At 50.6% G+C, this 19,971-nt stretch overlaps 3 protein-coding genes across 3 annotated transcripts; all 3 read left to right on the plus strand.

Annotated features, from left to right (window-relative positions):
- Positions 1-4,576: 4,576 nt before the first annotated feature.
- On the plus strand, positions 4,577-5,038 carry IUM83_08421 (uncharacterized protein; the record flags this gene model as incomplete). The annotated part of the gene is made up of 1 exon (XM_067932794.1): positions 4,577-5,038. The coding sequence occupies one exon, from the start codon at positions 4,577-4,579 to the stop codon at positions 5,036-5,038; it is 462 nt and encodes a 153-aa protein (XP_067783497.1).
- Positions 5,039-5,132: 94 nt separating this feature from the next.
- IUM83_08422 (uncharacterized protein) lies at positions 5,133-5,675 on the plus strand (the record flags this gene model as incomplete). Its single annotated transcript, XM_067932795.1, has 1 exon — positions 5,133-5,675. One exon carries the CDS (start codon positions 5,133-5,135, stop codon positions 5,673-5,675), a length of 543 nt encoding a protein of 180 aa, XP_067783453.1.
- Positions 5,676-14,012: 8,337 nt separating this feature from the next.
- On the plus strand, positions 14,013-14,489 carry IUM83_08423 (uncharacterized protein; the record flags this gene model as incomplete). Its single annotated transcript, XM_067932796.1, has 1 exon — positions 14,013-14,489. The coding sequence occupies one exon, from the start codon at positions 14,013-14,015 to the stop codon at positions 14,487-14,489; it is 477 nt and encodes a 158-aa protein (XP_067783454.1).
- Positions 14,490-19,971: the final 5,482 nt, after the last annotated feature.

Raw genomic sequence — 19,971 nt, forward strand, 5'->3', positions numbered from 1 at the left:
TTGTGGCAACCATGCTAGAACCCCTAAAACTAAATTTTGGAGTCACTACTCATTTTCATAGGATCGTACTTATTCCTGGCACAAACCCGCTGCTCTGATATTTGTGGCGAAATTCAAATATATTAGAAATAACAGTTGTCTTGCGATATAGCTTCATCTACTATCTGAACAAATCTTGCCCTGTTAAAAAACGCCTATAATTGCATTTTTACATCAGTTTTCTGCGACATTGATTATCATACGCGAGGACAGACGCTTTGCGTTTGTTATCTATTATACACCCTTTACGTGCCATGACTAAGGCCGTGGACTAAGTACTGTAAAACCTGTAATAGTGCCCCGTCCATTGAATAGTACCCCACCCCTGATTCAAATTATCAGAATTATCAGATGATCGTAGACATCGTAAGCAAAATCAACTTTGGCGCTTAAAACAAGGTCTCGCCGGTTTGGCTCGATCTCTGCCATTGTCAAATGTGAGCCATGACAATGAAGCGCAAGTTCACCATGAAGAGGAGTTGCAGACTACGCGTGTTCAAGCCTCCAAGGAAAACATTGAGGAGTGTAAAATGAGCGGCAACTTTCAGTACACTCGATGTGGTAACGTGAAAGTGACAGGAAACAATGTGGTTCGAAGCTGGCTGACCCGTGCTTGGAAGGCTGTGTCCAGCGAGACCATCATCACAAGCTTCCGTCGTTGTTTCCTCAGTGCGGATGAACAACTCTCTCTGACCACTTACGGAGAGGCTTTTGTGGCTTTGCTGGCTGAGCATCGCGCGGCTGCATCTACCAACGCTGATGTAGTTGTGGAAGCTGAAAACAACACCGAGTCTGAAGATGGCGACTCGTTCATCCACATCATTGGAGAGGCTGATCTCTAAGCAAGCACATGCAGCTTTTAGGACTCTTCTTAAATCAACACGACTCTCACTTGACTACTGTAGTGACCCATCCATGAATAGTATCCCCCTTTAATAATACCCCCATCGTAGCAAGGGGAACGAACGTAGTGCCCCATGGGGCACTATTATAGGTTTTACAGTAAAACCGCAGGTTTTCAGCTTACGATGTGACGAAATTTTGATTTGACGTGTACCGTAAACCGTTTACGGTATATTATACCAGTACACCCCTTACGTGCCCTGGCCATGCCTAAGACCCTGGTCTGCTCGGCGAGCACGCATGAATGCGTGCATGTTTATGTGCACCTCCCTAACACGATTTCATCACATAGTTGGGGGTATTAGCTGACCGTGCGCCAAAGTTTACAGCGGTATCTGAAACAACCCTCTGCTCGTTCGGTGAGCACACCACCAATAGTAGCAGTTTTCATTTCACTCTCTAACCAAAAGTTCTCAAGTCTCCAAGTGCTACCCTACCGACTATGCGTCTGTCTTTCATTTTCTGTGCTAGTACGGCAGTTCAGCATGTGTAATGGATAACGCCGAATTGTGTGCCCCATGCTATTGAATTGAACACTTATAAATTCAAGAAAGGTACACAAATAGCCTATTTGTAAACTAAAACCACCTCTAGAGCAGCGACAAAAATGGATCCTGGCATTCAGCCTTTGAGTTCAAGTGTTGTTGATGGAGAAATTACCGAGGCATGATGCAAATTCTGTCAAGCGTTTGGCCGCGAAATTGCACGTTGCACTGCATCGTTTGGGCCCGCCGTTACCACCGGCAAAGCGCTGCTGAGCAGAAGCACGTCCTGTCTGCGATACATGTAACAATTGAAGTGTCCATGTATTTCGCTTTAGTCAGACATTCTACAGCTAATAACTAAATGATATGCTGCTGCCTACGTCCTCCCCTCGCCCGCACATGCTGCGAGAGGTAGATGTGTCGTGTTGTTCATGGGCTCAGCCACGCGGCTCAGCTCAACCATGCGAGCGAGCAGGTCGTTCGGATGAGCTGGCTGGTAGTGTATGCGCCGGATGACTTGAAGGTCGAGCCGGTAGACGCTTTTTTTGAGTGAGTTCGGCGTCGTGAAGCAAGTCAAGAACCCGCAGAGAACAGCTCCAACTAACCATGCAATGGAAGGCCGATTCCAGTTGCTACAATATTTCAGTTTGCTCGATCCAGCTGAACGCGTCCCTAGGAATGCACGTAGCTAAGACAATTCACTTGAATAAAGTATACCTGATGCATGCCTAATTTGGATTTTGAGCCGTTTGCATCGAACTACCTAATCAGACTTTTCCAGAATACCTATATGAGGTCAAATTAGGTAGGTAGGTATTTCTCCTTAATTTTGAGAGGCCTGCAAATAGGGAGGAGTGGGTATACTATAAAAACTTAAATGGAGACTTCTGACCTAAAATATAATTTCGTTCAGATTTTCGAGTAGTTTGTCCGCGGAGTCTTCACCTTCGGAGCAACCGAGTCATCAATTGTTACAGAGCTAAAGTCTTCGTCGTCAGGTAATCGGCTGCCGCGTTGAACCGTGAACCATCTTGACCGATCTGAACTTTGGACGCAGATTCTCAAATTCGTTGAGCAACATCTGAAGTATCGGATTCAGACACTGGATGAGACCCTGCGTCTTTTGTATTGCAATCCGAGAATTACCAACAATTACCAACACTGAGATCCCTCTAGCCAAGGCCATTGAGGCGAGGCGGGTGAACGCCTATATCGTCCACGTGTATAGTGCGAGTACCCGTGGGGAAAATGGAATTCCGCCCCACGGAGTACCTTTGATGCCTTGTCACCACGATCCAGTCACCAACATACTGAATGAGTTGGAACTGGAACGGGATCAGGACTACTGAATCGGGGATCCAGTATTGGCGTGTGTCCTTGTGTCAACCCCTGTCGGTACGTTTATCTTTGGCGGACCGGATTTGCCACCTAAAGTTGTTGATAATACACAATTGAGTATACAGAAATGGAAGTCGCTACGGGACTGTCCTGAATGGAGTATGATCAGACTGAATGGAAGGAGTCACAGTCAAATCCGTCATTCAGAATAACCAACCACACACAAATACAGAAATACAATGCCGAGCTAAACGTCATACAATATACAGCCACTACTTATTCTTTGAGACTCTTGGGTGGGGATCTATACACCAGTCAACAATCGAGTCTTCACCCAGTACACTGGTCAGTACTGGGTGCACACTCAGCGTTCGCGCACCACCCTCACTAAGTAAGGGAAACATAGGACAATGCGAAATACAGTCCTATCACACAACAGTAAATCAATTCAGTCGCAGGGGTAACCGCTAACAACCACCTGAAACAACAGTAGGGAAATATGAAATGGACGTCCGGTGTGGACGTGACAACTTGGTTATGAAGCTAGAGCAGATCACCCCAGGGTGCGATACCCCAGACCTTGCCCGCCTCGGCTTGAAACAATTGAGAAGCCACTCACCAAACGCTTGCAACGTCTGGGAGGCCTCAAATCGACCATGGTCTTGGGCCCCCGGGCAATGTTCCCGGCAGCTAGTCCTTCACGCGGTGCTGGACGTCGTCCTCGGATCCGTCGAGCTGCTCTCGGCGGGGGGACTCGTCTGGTTCTCGGCATATTGGTTTCTGGTTTGTTGTTACGTTTGACTAGCTATCTTCTATCACTTCGTTGACTTTTAATAAAGCTTTCAGTATACTTGACTTGACTATACTTCGATCTGTTGACGTCGGCCTTCTTCACGGCATCACTCACCACTTGATGACAGCGGTATCTGGGTACATCGACCCTTCGCGGTCGAACTGGCCTTCGGCATCCGACGTGCGGCTAATACAGTGTCGACGGGTATGTCTTGGTCTCATTCAGGCTGGGGACAAACTCCATTGTAATATCGCGGGTAGCTTGTCCTGGATACCCATCCACTTGGCTACATCCAGGGTGGTCATCCGGGGATCAACTCGATCCAGTGTGACACTTGTTCATTCAGTGTGTCACGATCCGGGGTGCCATCACCCAGTCTGGGTAACCGTGAATCTTCATCAGTGAGGTGCTTGATGCGCGGGGTCGCGTTGTTGTTGTTGTTGGGGGGGGGGGGGGGGGGGGGGGGTCATTTGGGCTTGCTTCAGTGTCTTGAACGGAGCCAATGCAGGCTGTAGCCGGGACACGTTCTCCGGCTACACTTTTACGCCTTAGGCTTTTCCTGCGGTGAGGATGTCGGCGGACGGACAGGATGTGCTATTCCACGCTGAATATGAGCGCTCATCCAGGGGCACATCTCCGATCCTGTGAGCCCATACTAACTGCAAGCACAGGTATTACCAAATCTCCGCACAAGCAATGCCTCTCCGCGTGTCACACAGCACGCCACTGGACTGCAATCCAGGGCGACCAATCAAAACTCCATCGTATCCATCCAGTTCGGCAGTCGGAAATTCCCAAGGCGCATCGTGTCAACCGCCCCTCTGATCGTAGTCTTTCACAGTGGATCTTGCCACCGAGGTGACAGGCAATGAGCAGACCAACACGCAGTGCTGGCCACTCTGAATGGCGGGTGGCACTGGATAGCAATACCATTAGAAAGAAAAGTTCGCGGACGCAGAACATTTTGCGTCCCGTCTCCACATTAGGTCAAGCCACATCAAGAAGGCATCATCGTGACATGCAACGTCAACAGCACAATCCATTCTCCATCGAAAGGCTTATAAGTGCGGTGTTGGAAGTGGGCGACGACGCGGGGCCGCCTCGTGGCACACCATCGAGCCAGGCGCAACTCTCGCACACACCACCATCGGGTGGCGGTGAGGCGGGTGCCAACGTTGGCGCAGGTAACAGCAGTGGCGACGACTCCGGCGGCAATTCGGGAAAGCCTAGCACGAGCAGCAAGGGCGACGACTCCACGACCGACGGCAAGCCTATGGATGACGCAGGCACGGAAAAGCAAGGCTCCACGGGCAACCAGACATCACTGGAAGAGCGCAGCAAGCGCTGGGAGGCTTCGTTAATCAAGATGGCAGCGAAAAAGGAAGAGCAGGACAGCGAGAAACGCCAACGACTTCGCGACGCGGGTTTGTCAGAGCTTTCGGACGACGACGGCGAGACCAAGCAGCCCAGTCAAGATTAAGGCTCCCTCGGCGGCAAAGGTGGCGGCACAGCGACTGGCGGCCAAGCAACGCAGCATTTCGGGGCGGGTTCTGTCAGCTACAGAAGCGCTCGGCATGCCCGCGGGAAGCGGGCTGCCTCTGGAGCGAAGCTTCTCAGCATCATCCAGCCCCACCCCACCTGCACACTGGCAGGCTCCCTCAGGTCACACTCCGGATGGGGCATTCTGCTTCGTTGTGATTCCGGCCAGGATGGAGCACACCAATCGCAGTCGCTACGTTCGTGAAGGCTACGCCGGCATCGAGGTGCTGGGGGCCGTGGAAGGGCTCTCGGCGACCGACTTGGTGGACCTGAATGACTTGGTGGGTGAGGCCGAGGACGTGAACGAGTACTTCTTGCGTCCGCGCACTGGATCGCCACCCAGTGACGCAGAGATGGAGACCATTCTCGATTCAGCCCAGACTCGCCGGGAATTGGCTTCGCTCTTCATGGTGTACGAGCCTCGAGACTTCGCGCAGAGCACATTCAGTATGACCACGTTCATGCGCCGTCTGCTGATCAAATACGGCCTCATGCGCGATCAGGTCCAGACGCTTGGGTCGTCCGCGGTGGAGCAGTTGCTCCAGGTGCAGAAAGAGAACGCGCAGCTCAAGACTTAATTTTCGCAGCTGAATGGACAGTGGGAAGCGATCTACAAGGACCAGCAGCCCACAGCCGACGCGACAGCGGAGAGGTACCGGTCTGACTTCAAGCGGCTCATGGTGGAGCACGAGACTGAAAAGCGGGCACTCCGTGTAACGGGGTTACACGTACAAGTGGCTGCAAGCCACTTGTGAATTTAACAGATAGGTTATCTGTTAAACGTTTTGGATACTTCCTCACATTGGTGTAAGACACACCGATGGATACATTGAAGTGGACCACCACAGTGAGTGGTCCACACATACCCAAAAGATCCTATTGGTAGAAAGCAGCATCTTTCTACCAATCAGAGACATGCATATTAGCGGGGCTCTGACAGCCAGCCGCTGCCAACCCTTTCATAGATGATAAACAGTTTTTAGCAGATTTTAGAGGAAGATCAATTTACAAACAATACAGTTCTCATTTTACCTAATCTAAGTCACTTGGAATCCTTTTGTTACTTAACTTATATTTGTGTATTCAAATATAATTAACCTAAGTAATTACTAAGTACTTACGCTTCCTCATACACGTTGCGCAACGTGTAAGCTAAAGTAGTGAGTCAAGTTAGACCCACTACACCTGGTAGCACTTTGTACTCCGTCCAACGACCGACTGCTTGACGTTCGTACGCGGTGTACGAACGCGGAGCCGAGAACCACATGAGCACGGAGGTGCCCATGGAGAGCTCCAACACGCCTGCAACGCATGTTGCACGCGCTGACTGCCCCACCTGTCTGACCCAGAGTGGAGGCCCTCCAACGACTGTCAACAGTCATTGGAGAAGCGGCGATAGCTACAATGCTGCGTACGCTATCGCCGACGGAGCAACATGGTGTTGCTCTGGGATTCATCATGAAGGAGCAGCGTGACGCTGCTTCTCAGTGACGGCGTCGTCAGGGACGACACCGCGTGCTCAACCATTAAAGTTGAGCGTAAGCAATTACGTGGGAAGAGAGGGCGAGCCTCTCCTCCGATGGCTTGTCGAACTCGACACAGCCATAGCGGCTCGACGCATCGTCGACCCGCTGTCGAAGGTCGCGTTCGCCATGTCCTGCCTTGGCGGACGCGCAAGGAGTTGGGCGTATGGACGCCGACTCTCCGATCCTACGTGCTTCAGCACGTACGAAGTGTTAAAGAGGAGCTCAAACAAGCGTTTGAGCCCCCGCAAACGAGTTCCGGTCGAGGGCGGAGTTCCTCGACCTTCAGCAGGGCAAGCATGACGTCCATGCTTACGCGCAGCGCGCACGATATTTGGTATCAAATATCGTGACTAACCCGATTGACGAGGCGACCAAGGTCGTCACGTTCATGAAAGGGCTTAGAGATGGGCCTGTGAAGACCTATCTCTTCCGAGAGTACCCGAGTACTCTCGAAGCTGCAATCACTCTTGCCATGCAAGAAGAGTTTAGCCTGCGGCAGGCTAAACTCCATGTAAACGTACCGAGGCCGCAACCGCGCCCGGTAGCGAGGACGGGAGGTCCGGAGCCAATGGACCTCTCGAGCGCAACAACTGCTGGTTACCAGCAGCAGGGAGGTAACGTGCGATGCTTCCGTTGCGGAAGGATCGGTCACTTTGCACGGGAGTGCACAGCTCCCATGCCCCCTGGAGGTGGCCGTCGTGGCGATGCTAGGCATCGCCGCGGACCAACAAAAAACGCGAACATCCAGTAGGCGCGGGGCGCCCTACTGGTAATGCAGTCGCGCGTGCCGACATCGGGCACGCGACACTGAGGACTGCAGCCCCCAGTGAGACCAGCTCTCACTGTAAGAAACAAGATGACAGGCCGAACCTAGTCATCTTGAAGGTTTACTCGAAGAGAGCGAGTGGATCTCTTCGAGCTTTGGTAGACTCAGGCGCGTCGAACAACTTTGTTCGACTACGAAGCCTGTCGAGACTTGACTTCGAGGAGGTAGATACACCTCGAAGTCTTCTGGAGATACGACTGGCAACAGGTGCCATCGTGAAGACCGAGAAGCGCGTCATGAACGTGCGCTTCTCGTACAAACAACGAGTGTTTGTCGAACACTTTATCGTCCTGGACCTGGACGATAAGTTCGACGTGGTAATGGGCATGCCGTGGCTTGCACGGCATGATCCGGTGATAGACTGGAAGAAGCGCACGCTCGTGCGCTTCGGACGCGATAGCGGAACAGAGAGCGATGGCCCTGTTACCGCAGCGCGCGCACCAGCAGGTGCGCGCGGCTCACCAGTCGAGACAGCGCTTCATGCTGCTGTCCCGGAGTGCCCAGGAAGTGCGCGAGGGCGCGCACAAGTGAGACCCACGTCGGCAATGCTGCCGACGTCGGAAGAAAAAGATGTGTTGGTTCCGGGAACCAACACCCACGTTCAAGCGTGTAAGGGACAGTCCCTGACCCGAAGCGGTCAGGTCGACAACGACGCGTCGGCTCCGGGAGCCAACGCACCCTCGGTCATGAGGGGCTCCGCCAATGATTGGCGTCGAGGTGACGAAGGCGTGTCAACTCCGGGAGTTGACGCTGCAAACAGTGCGGACGGTTGCAAACGTACCGCACTGACGCAATTTGCATGCTGTCGTGCAGCCGGGCTGCACGACGAAGCGCCATGCGATCAAGCCGGGCTTGATATCGCGCGCCCGCAGACAGGGTCCGCCGGCGAACGACTGTCCACGGCCGGGCCTGGACAAGAAGAACAACTGTGCGGAGCCGGGCTCCGCACAACAAGAAGACGGCGCAAGCGGAAAACGCTGCGCAAGTCTCGGTCCGGGACCGAGACGCAACAAGAGCTGTCTGCTGGTCAGACTGCGGCGGTGACGCCGAATGTCAAGACGCTAAGCGTCTTGACGCGCACCGATACTGGATTCCAGTATCGTGAAATGGAACTCGCTAATCCTCCGACGACGGCGTCGGAGTTGACTTCGCTTCCAGCCATGAGCTGGAAGCGCTTCATGCGCGACTTGCACGATGGACGCATCGAGCAAGTCTGCGTTCTTCGGACAGCGAAAGAACGGCGAGCGAGAGCGAAGAGCTGAGGCAGCTCTTCATGAAGTACCACTGAGAGTGAAGACACTCTCAGTGCGAAGACGAAGCGAGAGCGCTTCGAGGAACAAGGTTGGGACTCGCTGAAGTCGAGTCCCTATTACGAATTGCTGAGGGAGTACAAAGACGTACTCCCGGAAGACATTCCTGCGGAGCTTCCGCAGGATAAGGGCATTCAGCACGAGATTGATCTCGTGCCGGGCACGAAATACTGTGTCACGCGGCAGTGGCCACTGCCGCGAGAGCAAGTGAAAGCGATCGACGACTTCTTTGAAAGTCGTCGTAAAGCAGGACAAGTGCGGGAATCAAAGTCCCCGCACAGTGCTCCGACGTTCTGTGTCAAGAAGCCACAGGGCGGATGGCGCATCGTTCATGCCTACAACAAGCTGAACGATGCGACGGTACCGGCGCAGACGCCGATACCACGAAAAGATGTTATCATCGATTCGATGGCCGGGAGCACCGTTTACAGTGCTCTCGACTTGCGAGATGGATTTTATCAAATCCTAATGCGTGAGAGCGATATCCCTCTCACGGCAGTGAGCACGCCAAGCGGCATGCTCTGGGAATGGCTAGTAATGCCACAGGGGCTTAAGAACGCCCCTGCGACTTTCAACAGGTGCGTGACGCACTTGTTGCGCTCGGTGCGCGACTTCGCACCGAGCTACTTCGATGAAGTGTTCATCCACAGCCGGGCTGTGGACGGAAGACGACGTAGAGATGCACAGGGTGCATCTCCGGAAGCTATTTGAGCTTATGCGAAAGCATAAGCTCTACGCGAACCTGAAGAAGTGTATCTTCGGGGCGAGCGAGATACCCGTCCTCGGGTGTCTCGTAGGGAAGAATGGTGTTCGCCCTGACCCGGAAAAGGTCAGCGTGATCAACGAATGGCCAACGCCTTCAAGTGTCAAGGAACTGAGGCAGTTCCTTGGCCACGTACTTGTGCAAGTACGTGGAGGACTATGCGGGCAAGATCCGCCCGCTGTCACAGCTTCTTAAGAAAGAAGCTGTGTGGAATTGGACACCCGATTGCCAAAGGCATTCGATGCAGTCAAGCGGGGCTTGACTGAGGCGCCGATCTTGGCAGTGGCTGACCAAGATCGCCCATTTCACGTAGTGTGTGACGCATCCGATTTCGCGATCGGATGCGCGTTATGCAGCACGATCACGAGGGCCGTGATCGTGTCGTCTACTACCAATCGCGTCAGCTGAAGCCAGCTGAGCGCAACTATCCGGTGCATGACAAGGAACACCTTGCCATGAAGTATGCACTCGCAAAGTTCCGAGTGTACTTGCTTGGGAGTAGACCATTTGTGGTCTACACCGACCATGCTTCACTGCGCACCGCAGTGAAGTCGCCACATTTCACAAAGAATGGCGAGATGGCTCTCATTCTTTGCGGAGTATAACTTCCGGGTCGAATACAAACCCGGAAGATTGAACGTGGTGGCCGACGCGTTATCACGTCGGCCGGACTATGCAGAAGCTGTTGACGTCAATGCCATTGACGCCATGCGATCGAGCAAACCCACATCATCTCTGTTGGATGATGTGAAGGCCGCGTACGCGCACGACGCGGACGCGAAGCTCTTGCTGGCCTATGGCACAGCGCCTTCTGACAAGTCCCATCAGAAGCTGCCCAAGCACCTTCGAGCGCGTGCACACCGCTTTCGTGTGCACGAAGGACTGCTACTTTACAACGCAGTCGACGACAACGCGGATCGCGTTGTCGTGCCAAATGACCATGACCTGCGACTCAGGATCATGTACGAGTATCACGATGCCCCGACTGCGGGACATCTCGGACGTGAGGAGACATACGTCCTTCTCACACGCGACTTCTACTGGCACCACCAGTATAAGTGGGTGCGCAAGTACATCCGTGCTTGCGAGGTATGCCAACGCGTAAAGCCTGCGCCATTCGCGCAGGCTCCACTGCAATCACTACCGACTCCGTTGGAGTGTTGGAAGTCCATGTCTTTGGACTTCATCTTTGGTCTTCCCCCGGATAGCGGAGGGAACACCGGTGTTGTGGTCTTTGTAGACCGTTTCAGCAAGATGGTACATCTTGCTGCGGTGCCAGCAGAGGTGACCGCGAAGCAGACGGCCCGTCTGCTCGTCGACATGGTGTTCAAACACCATGGCATGCCGTCCGACATCGTGTCGGACAGAGACCCGCGCTTCATAGCGCATCTGTGGCAAGAAGTGTTTACACTTCTTGGGAGCCAGCTTTCCATGTCGACTGCGGATCATCCGCAGACGGACGGTCAAACCGAGCGCGTGAATCGCGTGCTCGTCGATATGTTGAAGAGCTACGCTCACTCGTTCGAATACTGGAGCGAGTGCTTATCGATGGCAGAGTTTGCCATCAATAACTCAGTGCATGCCTCGACAGGGCATACACCGTTCTACGTGAATGCCATGCGGCATCCACGTCTACCGAGTTTACTCGGAGTGATGGCTCCCACTTTAAGTGGGGGAGGATCTACGACTGCAATACAGCAGCCGCAGAAAACCGCTGACACTTGCACAGTGTCAGCTGCAACAATGGACAAACCACATGAGTCTGCGCAGGGCGCAGACTCTAACAACATGGCTTAACGACCACGGGTCTGCGCAGGGCGCAGACACCGCAAGAACCACGCAGAGGCCGGGCCTCTGGCGGAGAGCGAGCTGAATGACTTCAGCTCGGATGCAATCAGTTTCATCACCAAAAGACAAGCCGTGATTCGGTTTGTCCAAGACACAATAGCAGCTTCTGTTGATCAACAGAAGCTGAACGCAGACAATGCGGGCAGAGGCAACACAAATGAATTTAAAGTTGGTTCATTAGTTTTGTTAGCTACACAAAACCTGCCTAAACATGCAGTTTCGGATTTCGGAGCAAGCAAGCTTGCTCCGCGCTTCATCGGGCCGTTCACTGTGTTGGCACGGCACGGCAACGCATACACGCTAGACATACCGTCTAGCATGCGCCTCCATCCGACCTTTTACGTCGGACGGCTGAAGCCATACCGGCAGCACGAGCCATCTAGCTCGGCTGACCCGAAGCCTCGGCAGGAGCCGAGGCAGCAGCGGAGGACTTGGCCTCGGCGACGAGCAACCTCTCCTCCAGCGCGCGGACGCGCTGGAGCAACCCTTCATCTGGGTCCCCAGCTCGACCTGGATATTCGAGGCGATCTGCGAGACCGCCGCGACTTGGGCCTTCTGGTTCGCCAGCTCCTGCTTCAGGGCGGCGAACTCAGCGCCTACAGACGCTCCACGACGGCCACCCGGTCGTGGAGAGGCGCATACTGATCAGCCCGGGGCTGATCATACCCGGGCGTGTTCCCACCCCGCCACCGCCGATCCGTGACGCCCGCGGCTCAACCCGCTGGATTGTTGAGCGGATTGTTGACCATAGTATCCCGAAAACGAACCCTCAAGGGGCTCGTTTTCGTATTCGTTGGAGAGGATTTCCTCCCCATCGAGATATATGCGGAACGTCTTGCTGGAGGACGTTCCGGAAATGGTGAGGGCGTACGAAGAGCAGTACGCGCTGGCGCAGCGGAAGTAACACGAGCGCTGCGATCATCGCTAGCGCCCGAACCCTCACGTGCTAAGAACTTAGCACGGAGCTCTGAGACTCTCGGGCACACGGAACGACGTGTACCCGTTCAGGTCGCGGTCGCTCAAGCGGACCGCGCCTGAAAGCACTTCGTGCACTGAAAGCCCTCGGGCACAGCGCACGGCACATTTGCCTCCTCAGCAGCAACATGAAGTTGCTCCAGCTTTCCACGCTTCGAGTACGTCTCGAAGCGATCACGCGCTTGCTTAATCCGATCACGGTAAGCACTCGGCCTCTTGTTGAAGTTCTCAACAAAGGCGTTCCAGCTTTGACAAAGTGCCTGCCATTCGGGCACTTTGCTGCGAGAAGAGGTCTTCTTGCTTTGAAACCATCGGAGCTCATGAAAGAGTCCGATGTAGTAATCGCGCCTTTGATGCGTTTCCGCATCAAAGTGCAGCTCGGCAGCCACAGCGTCATCTTTGATGGCGCTGCATACGTACAGCGGCACCTCATTCGGAGGTACCGAGTTCCCAAACCGGTCCGCGATCTCGGACGCGGACGGCATCCATGGATCGCGCGCTGCAGGCGCAGCGCGCGGAGAGCCTTGAGCTTTAACATCACGCGCTGCAGCAGCAGCGCGCGGAGTACTGAGAGCCCCAGCAGAAGCGAGTGGGGTATCGCTCTCAGTTCGCGAACGCTTCGAGCTCGAAGCGTCCGATTCGTCCCCTTCACGCGGGCGAATGTTCTTGGCATGAGGGTCGAGCGATTCGCTCGACACTGAGTCTTTGCGCTTAGAGGGCGAGTCCTCCTCGCCCTCCTTATCTTCATCGTCGTCGTCGAAGTCGACGACGTCGGCATACTTCGCCTTCTGGCGTTCGAAGTAGTCGTCGATGGAGAGATGACTCCCCACCGACTTCGAGGTCTTCTTTTGAGGCGCGCTCATCGTTGAATGAGCGCGGATTTCTTCTCCAAAGCGGAGAATTGACGAGTGGTCAATTCCAAAGATTGACGTGCGGGGACCCCGCGCGTCTAACCTTAAGGGGGGATGGTGTAACGGGGTTACACGTACAAGTGGCTGCAAGCCACTTGTGAATTTAACAGATAGGTTATCTGTTAAACGTTTTGGATACTTCCTCACATTGGTGTAAGACACACCGATGGATACATTGAAGTGGACCACCACAGTGAGTGGTCCACACATACCCAAAAGATCCTATTGGTAGAAAGCAGCATCTTTCTACCAATCAGAGACATGCATATTAGCGGGGCTCTGACAGCCAGCCGCTGCCAACCCTTTCATAGATGATAAACAGTTTTTAGCAGCTTTTAGAGGAAGATCAATTTACAAGCAATACAGTTCTCATTTTACCTTAAACTAGCTACTTGGAGTCTTGTCTAAGTTAACTTATATTGGTGTATTCAAATATAATTAACCTAAGTAATTACTAAGTACTTACGCTTCCTCATACACGTTGCGCAACGTGTAAGCTAAAGTAGTGAGTCAAGTTAGACCCACTACACTCCGGGACCAAGTCACGAAGATGGAGCGTCAAGTGAGGACGGCAGGTCTGGTTGCTGAGTCGCTGGAGACTCGGTCGCTCAACGTGGATCGGGCCATGACTTTTCTCATCAGACTCAAGCGACTGGCAATTGGCGTCGACTGGAGGATTTTCTCAAGCACCACAAGGCTGGTACGTTTCCTCCTTCTGAATGGAAGACACTCACCAATGTCACTTCTGTCGACGACATGTTCGCCAATCCAGGGCCATACATCGCCAAGAGTGGCGGCGACACCGACACTGAAGAGAAAGGTGACGGCGGCTCGGAATCAGGCGGAGATGGTACTGGGTCTCACGGCAGGCAAACTGCGTTCTTGGATCTCACAGGCGACCCTTCATCCGGCGACTCTTCACACGAGGAGCCTCGACCCAAGAAGGCAGGCCGGGCTCGCAAGGCTCCAAACTTCATCCAGGCTCGTCCGACTCAATGGGATCCAACGCAGCAACGCGCGCGTCCCGCGAACCAAGATTGTCTCGCGGACGAGAAAGCTGCGTGTGCGTCGCTCGCAGGTCTTCCAGGCATGTGGCGCAAGCTCCCCATCGACGTCCAGTTGGCCACGCGTTCTGGGGTGGCATATCCTGCCAGCATGAAATTGCTGGGGAGAGAGAGCGAGAACTCGGCTCACGCTCTCTTCATCAGAGATCGCTTCACCGCCCAGGCTTAGCTCGCCGACGTTGGAGCATCGGCGAAAATACTTGACCTTCGGCCTGTTGGCAGCGTCGACGACGGGCGAAAACTCACTTCACCACAAATGCGACTCTCATCATCCTTTCCATAAAACATTGCAGCTGCGTCAGGCTCTGTTGCGGTAGTCGGATGAACCTGAAGCGGAAGGCAACCGGGACTCTGTCTGTGGACATGTCCCAGACGATTTCTATGGCCTCACCAGAGGGTGACACGGCGCGACCTCTGTTGCCGCATTCGAACAGCGATGTTGCAATGAATTCCAGCGAGGTCGCCATTAATCGCATTGAACCACTCATTCTCGCCTGTAGTCTTTCACCGTGTGGATGGAGTTTCATTCTGCGCTCCATCACTACTCTCACGACCTGGGCATGGTTGTTGTAGTAGCTACCGTTTCGTCAGTAGTTGATCCAGACCACAAATGACCGCTAGTTTTTTTTCTACGGATATATCACCGCCCACAGGTAATATAAACGTCGAATACCAAAAGTAGTCTAAAAGTAGGCTAGACCCCTCGACACCGTCTGATACACAGGAGCTTTCTCTAATTATCCAGACTTTACAATACTTCTAAATATTGATTCATCGAATGCACAAATGACTCCCAGTCTTTCGAATATAAAGAACGATCCATCCTGATAGATAAAATATTAAGATATAAATAATCATATCATACGATCCAACGATTCAACCAACCATAACCATGAAAGGATTCTTATAAACGATTTCGATTGCTGACGATTCTATTGTCTTTATTGGAAGTTCAATAAAATCACAAGCATCGTATTGGAAGGAGGTTAAAAACCATTACAAATCCTGGCTCAAAACGAACACATATCTTAGAGAGATCTACGATTATTTCAAAAGGGATGGGATCGATAGCTTAGATATCAAACTGCTAAATGAGCATGAGCTAACTAACAGTAGTGATATATACGATCAGAAGCAAGTGGCGGTCAACAATACCAAATGCATCAACAACAGCAGCTTTAAAATCGGCATTGAAAAGATTTCAACCGTAAATCCCAAGTTGGATCCGAAGAGGAAGCTTCAATGTGATTGTGGCTCAACATTTGCACGTTATAGCGAACGCAAACACATTTTGACGAAGAAGCGTCAGAAATGGTTAGCAAACCACTACATTGTAAATATATACTTTTATCGAATCTGATATAAAATTTTCTATGATATAGACAGTCATGATATACACGCCATAATTTTACCAAACCAACAAGGAACGCCTCAAAAAGAATATGAGGTGTTCTTAGTTAAAGAATTGGGATGCACGTATCGCTAAGCAGACGGAATATGATACTGCTAACAAAGACAAAAGCAATGCTCGACGACGTGAGAAACGCAGAGCTAAAAAGGAAGCACAAATCGCAAGCGAACAGCAGGAGTCGAATTAATTAAATCTATTTTTTGCCGTTCCCATGGATATAAAGGTCTATCTTAACCGATGATCGAACTAATGTAAAGACGTTTTATGCGACGAAATATAGCCACCCATATATACAATGTTTGCATACGAACTCGAAGGACTACGCCGACTCGATATTCAGCTCATTAAATGGGGAACCTCTTACCGTTTGAAGGTGCGAGGACGCACTAGTAAGATCGTTTCCATTGGGAAGCCAAGCCTACCCAAGAATATGAAGCTCGTTGCCAAGAAATACAATGTCTTCACCAATGAACTCACGAAACAACTTTCGCCCGACTACAAACTCGACACGCAATACATTTTCAAGAAGGGGAAATATGGTGAGAGATCCTTCTATGAATACATCCCAACGGGTGAATTCTATGACAAGCTCGAAAACGTTCTTCTTAATCAGTCTAAGGCTTACAAGATCAACATCGCACTGGGTGATACGCTTTATGACCCATTCAATGATGAAGAATTTTACTTCTACCCGAACATAGCTAACACGGCGGCGTGTGACAGACTATTCACTGCCAATAGCCGCGCTGATGCTCGAAAAACTGCTTCGGATATTAGAACCCGCGAGCTGGCCAAGATGCTTAAATTTCCGAATCCAGGTGTCAAGCTCAAAGCTATCAGGGGCTTTCTGACTCAAATCGATTACCGCGATCACGCTCTTGGAGACGACGATGCTCTCGTACCTGAATTCATAACGAAACATAAATATATCGTTAATTTCACGACGACTAGCAATAAATGCGTATTCCATTGCCTTGCATACATTCTCTTGAATAAGAAGGACGCAAGAAAAATTCAGACCCAGGTCAAAGCAGACTTCAAGAAATACTGTGAGTTCAAGGGTTTTGAATACTCTCTCAGTCTCGATAAGAACTTTAAGCCTATCGACTTCCTGGAGTTTGATAACCTTGAGAAGTGCTTCAATCTCAACATCAATGTATATACATGCTATGAAGAGACAGGAGCTGTTGAGAACTTTCGCCCTTCTGACGGTAAGTTTGAAGATACGATCAATATCTTATCTCACGCCAATCACGCACACTATATCACAAGCCCAGGCAAGGTCCAGTCTCAATATGTTTGCCCTGTCTGTAAGATGACGTTTGATAACTGCATCAGATTGAGGGAGTGCAAGTATGATAAGATCAATGTCGGATCATTTGTTAAGGCTCCTAACATCTATCAACCTAATGCTAACACCATTAAACCGATTATGAAGTCTTATAACGTGAAGAATGTAGATCATTACATTGATCATTTCATCGTATTCGATCTTGAAGCGATTTTAGCGCCTCAAGCGTTTGATAAGAAAGCTGAAAGTCAATTCTTTAATGAACACGCTCCTGTTTCAGCAAGCGTTTGTGGTAGCTTGACAAGGGAGATTAAGTGCTTTGGCAATTATGATCCGAAGTAGCTCGTTATTGAGATGATGTGCTACATCAAAGATATTAGAGACAAAATATTTGCTTACAGCGTCAGCAAGTAGGAGGAGCTGATTATCACTCTAATGAATTCGCTTGGAATGGCTATGGTTTCAGGTGAATCAATCACGGAAACATTGTTCAGCAAGGATCTCCATCGATGGGTCAAGCCGGGAACGTATTCAAATTTGTGCGGAATTCGGTGAAAGTGCTTGCGACTGCTTCATCGATAAGAAAACTAAACGACTATTGGCCATCCTTCAGAAAGTCCCCGTTCTCTGTTTCAACAGCGGAAGCTATGATACCAATATGATCAAAAACGATTTGTTTGAAGGCTTAGGTCATATCGATAGGGTCTCAAAAATGGTGGCTACATGTCCATATGGACTGGTGATTATAAGTTACTCGATATCATCAACTATGTTTCAGCAGGAACATCTCTTGATAAGTATCTCACAACCATCTCGGTGCTTGTAAATGTGTTGATAGCATTCGTTGCGTCTGTGGAATGACTAAAGGTGTTTTCCCATATGAATATATCACCAGTTATAATGTTCTCAATGAGACTGAGTTTCCACCTAAATCAGCTTTCTACAGCAAACTGCGCAAGATCAATATCGAGGATAAGTACTATGCGCGCCTACAGTTCGTTTGGGGGCATTATGGGATGAAGACAATCAACGACCTTCTCGTCTGGTATAACAACCTCGACGTTGCTCCATTCGTGATGGCAATCGAAATGAATTCTGAGCTATTCAAGCGTTTCGATTTGGATATGTTCTGTGATGGTGTCTCCCTACCAGGATTAAGCGAAAAGGGCATGTATCAGGCTACAATGAGTGAACTGAAATCCCCACCTAAGAATCCGGCTGAAGCATTCGTCTTCCCGGTGAAGCGTTTCCAAGGGTATATCGCTCAAGACAAGGAGGCAAAACGTGAATTCGATATGACGAAAGATCACGTCGCTAAGCTAATGAAGAAGCAGAGGTATCTCCGTGCCCTATGCTATTGCAAGCTGATCGAAGAAATTATTTCAGACGATTGCAACAATAATAAGATCGGGCATATCGACGGAAACGTTATGATCACTTGCATTGCATGCAACGTTGCACGCAAGGATATGAACATCAGAGCTTTAGATAAAAGAAGCTAATGGATTGTAATGCCGATAGATCGGTATTCTCTATTGATGAAGAAGAGTCTGGCATGTATTACAAAATGAAGGTTAGTATCGCTGGCGGCCCATCCATTATCTTCAATCGCTACGCGAAGCGTAACGAGACGGAGATTCGAGGTACCGGTGGTAAGAAGTGTAAAAAGGTAATCGGGTACGACGCTAATGCCATCTGCCTTTTGGTGCCTCGGTAATGAAATGCCTTGCGGATGACTAACTCCTATCAAAACTTGAGATGACATCAAGGGTGATAAGATCTTTGGCTTCCTTGAATGTGATTTTGAGACACTAGACCACTTGAAAGACTATTTTAGTGAGATGACCCCCACTTTCAAGAATATTGAGATCGAGCCGACAGCTGACGTCATTGGTCAGCATATGTTTGACTACAATCAAACACGAGGTAAGAACATGGCTAAAGCAGAACGCAAGCTTATTGGGAGCTACTTTGGCAACCAAATTCGCATCTATGCACCGCTTCTCAAGTGGTATCTCGAGCATGGATTAGTCATTACTATGACGTATAGCTTCGTCAAGGCCTAGAGCCATCGCCCCTTCAAGTCATTCACGGAACATGTATGTGATGCGCGACGAGAAGGTGATGTCGATGATAGTAAAGCCATGATAGCTGATATGATGAAACTTGTCGGAAATGCAGCTTTCGGTCGGTCTGGAATGGATATGAGCAAGCACAAAGAAGTTAAAATCTTGTCTGATGATAAGCATATCATGCAAGCTATCGAGCATTTCACACACCTCTCGAGACTCGAGTGTTCCAACGGAACTATTGAGCTAGTCAAGCACAACGCCGCATAAACTTACTAACCTAATTCACATATGTATCGCCATCTATCAGCTGGCTAAGTTGTGTACGAATCGATTCTACTATAATTGCATTGATTTCTACTTCGACCGCTCCGATTTCCAATATCAAGATATGGATACTGATAGCGGCTATATCGCCTTCAGTCTTTTCCAAACCTCATCAAACTCAAGTTTATTGATCATTTCGAGGCAAATAAATATGATTGGTTTCCGAGGGGTGATACCGAGGACAATGCGGATTTTGATCGAAGGACACCTGGTTTGTTCAAAGAGGAGTTCCGTTGCAACCCTATGGTATCACTATCATCGAAAAGCTATATGTGCTATCTGAGCGGGCAAATTGATAAATAGACTGGCAAGGAGAGAAAATCAAGCTATCGGCGAAGGGTGTTCAAAAGTCCAAGAATGGGATGGTTCTATGCCATGATAACTTTGAAACTGTCGTCAAAAAGCAACAATTCACTTCCACAGGTAATAACACTGGTTTTCGCATTCGCAAATAGACTAATTCAATCATCACTTACTCTCAGACGAAGACAGCCCTTTCATATTTCTACAAGCAACAAGTGCTGTCAGATGGTATTTCTACTCTACCTTAAAA

Source organism: Phytophthora cinnamomi (genome assembly GCF_018691715.1).
Source record: "Phytophthora cinnamomi strain GKB4 chromosome Unknown Contig99, whole genome shotgun sequence".
NCBI lineage: Eukaryota > Oomycota > Peronosporomycetes > Peronosporales > Peronosporaceae > Phytophthora > Phytophthora cinnamomi.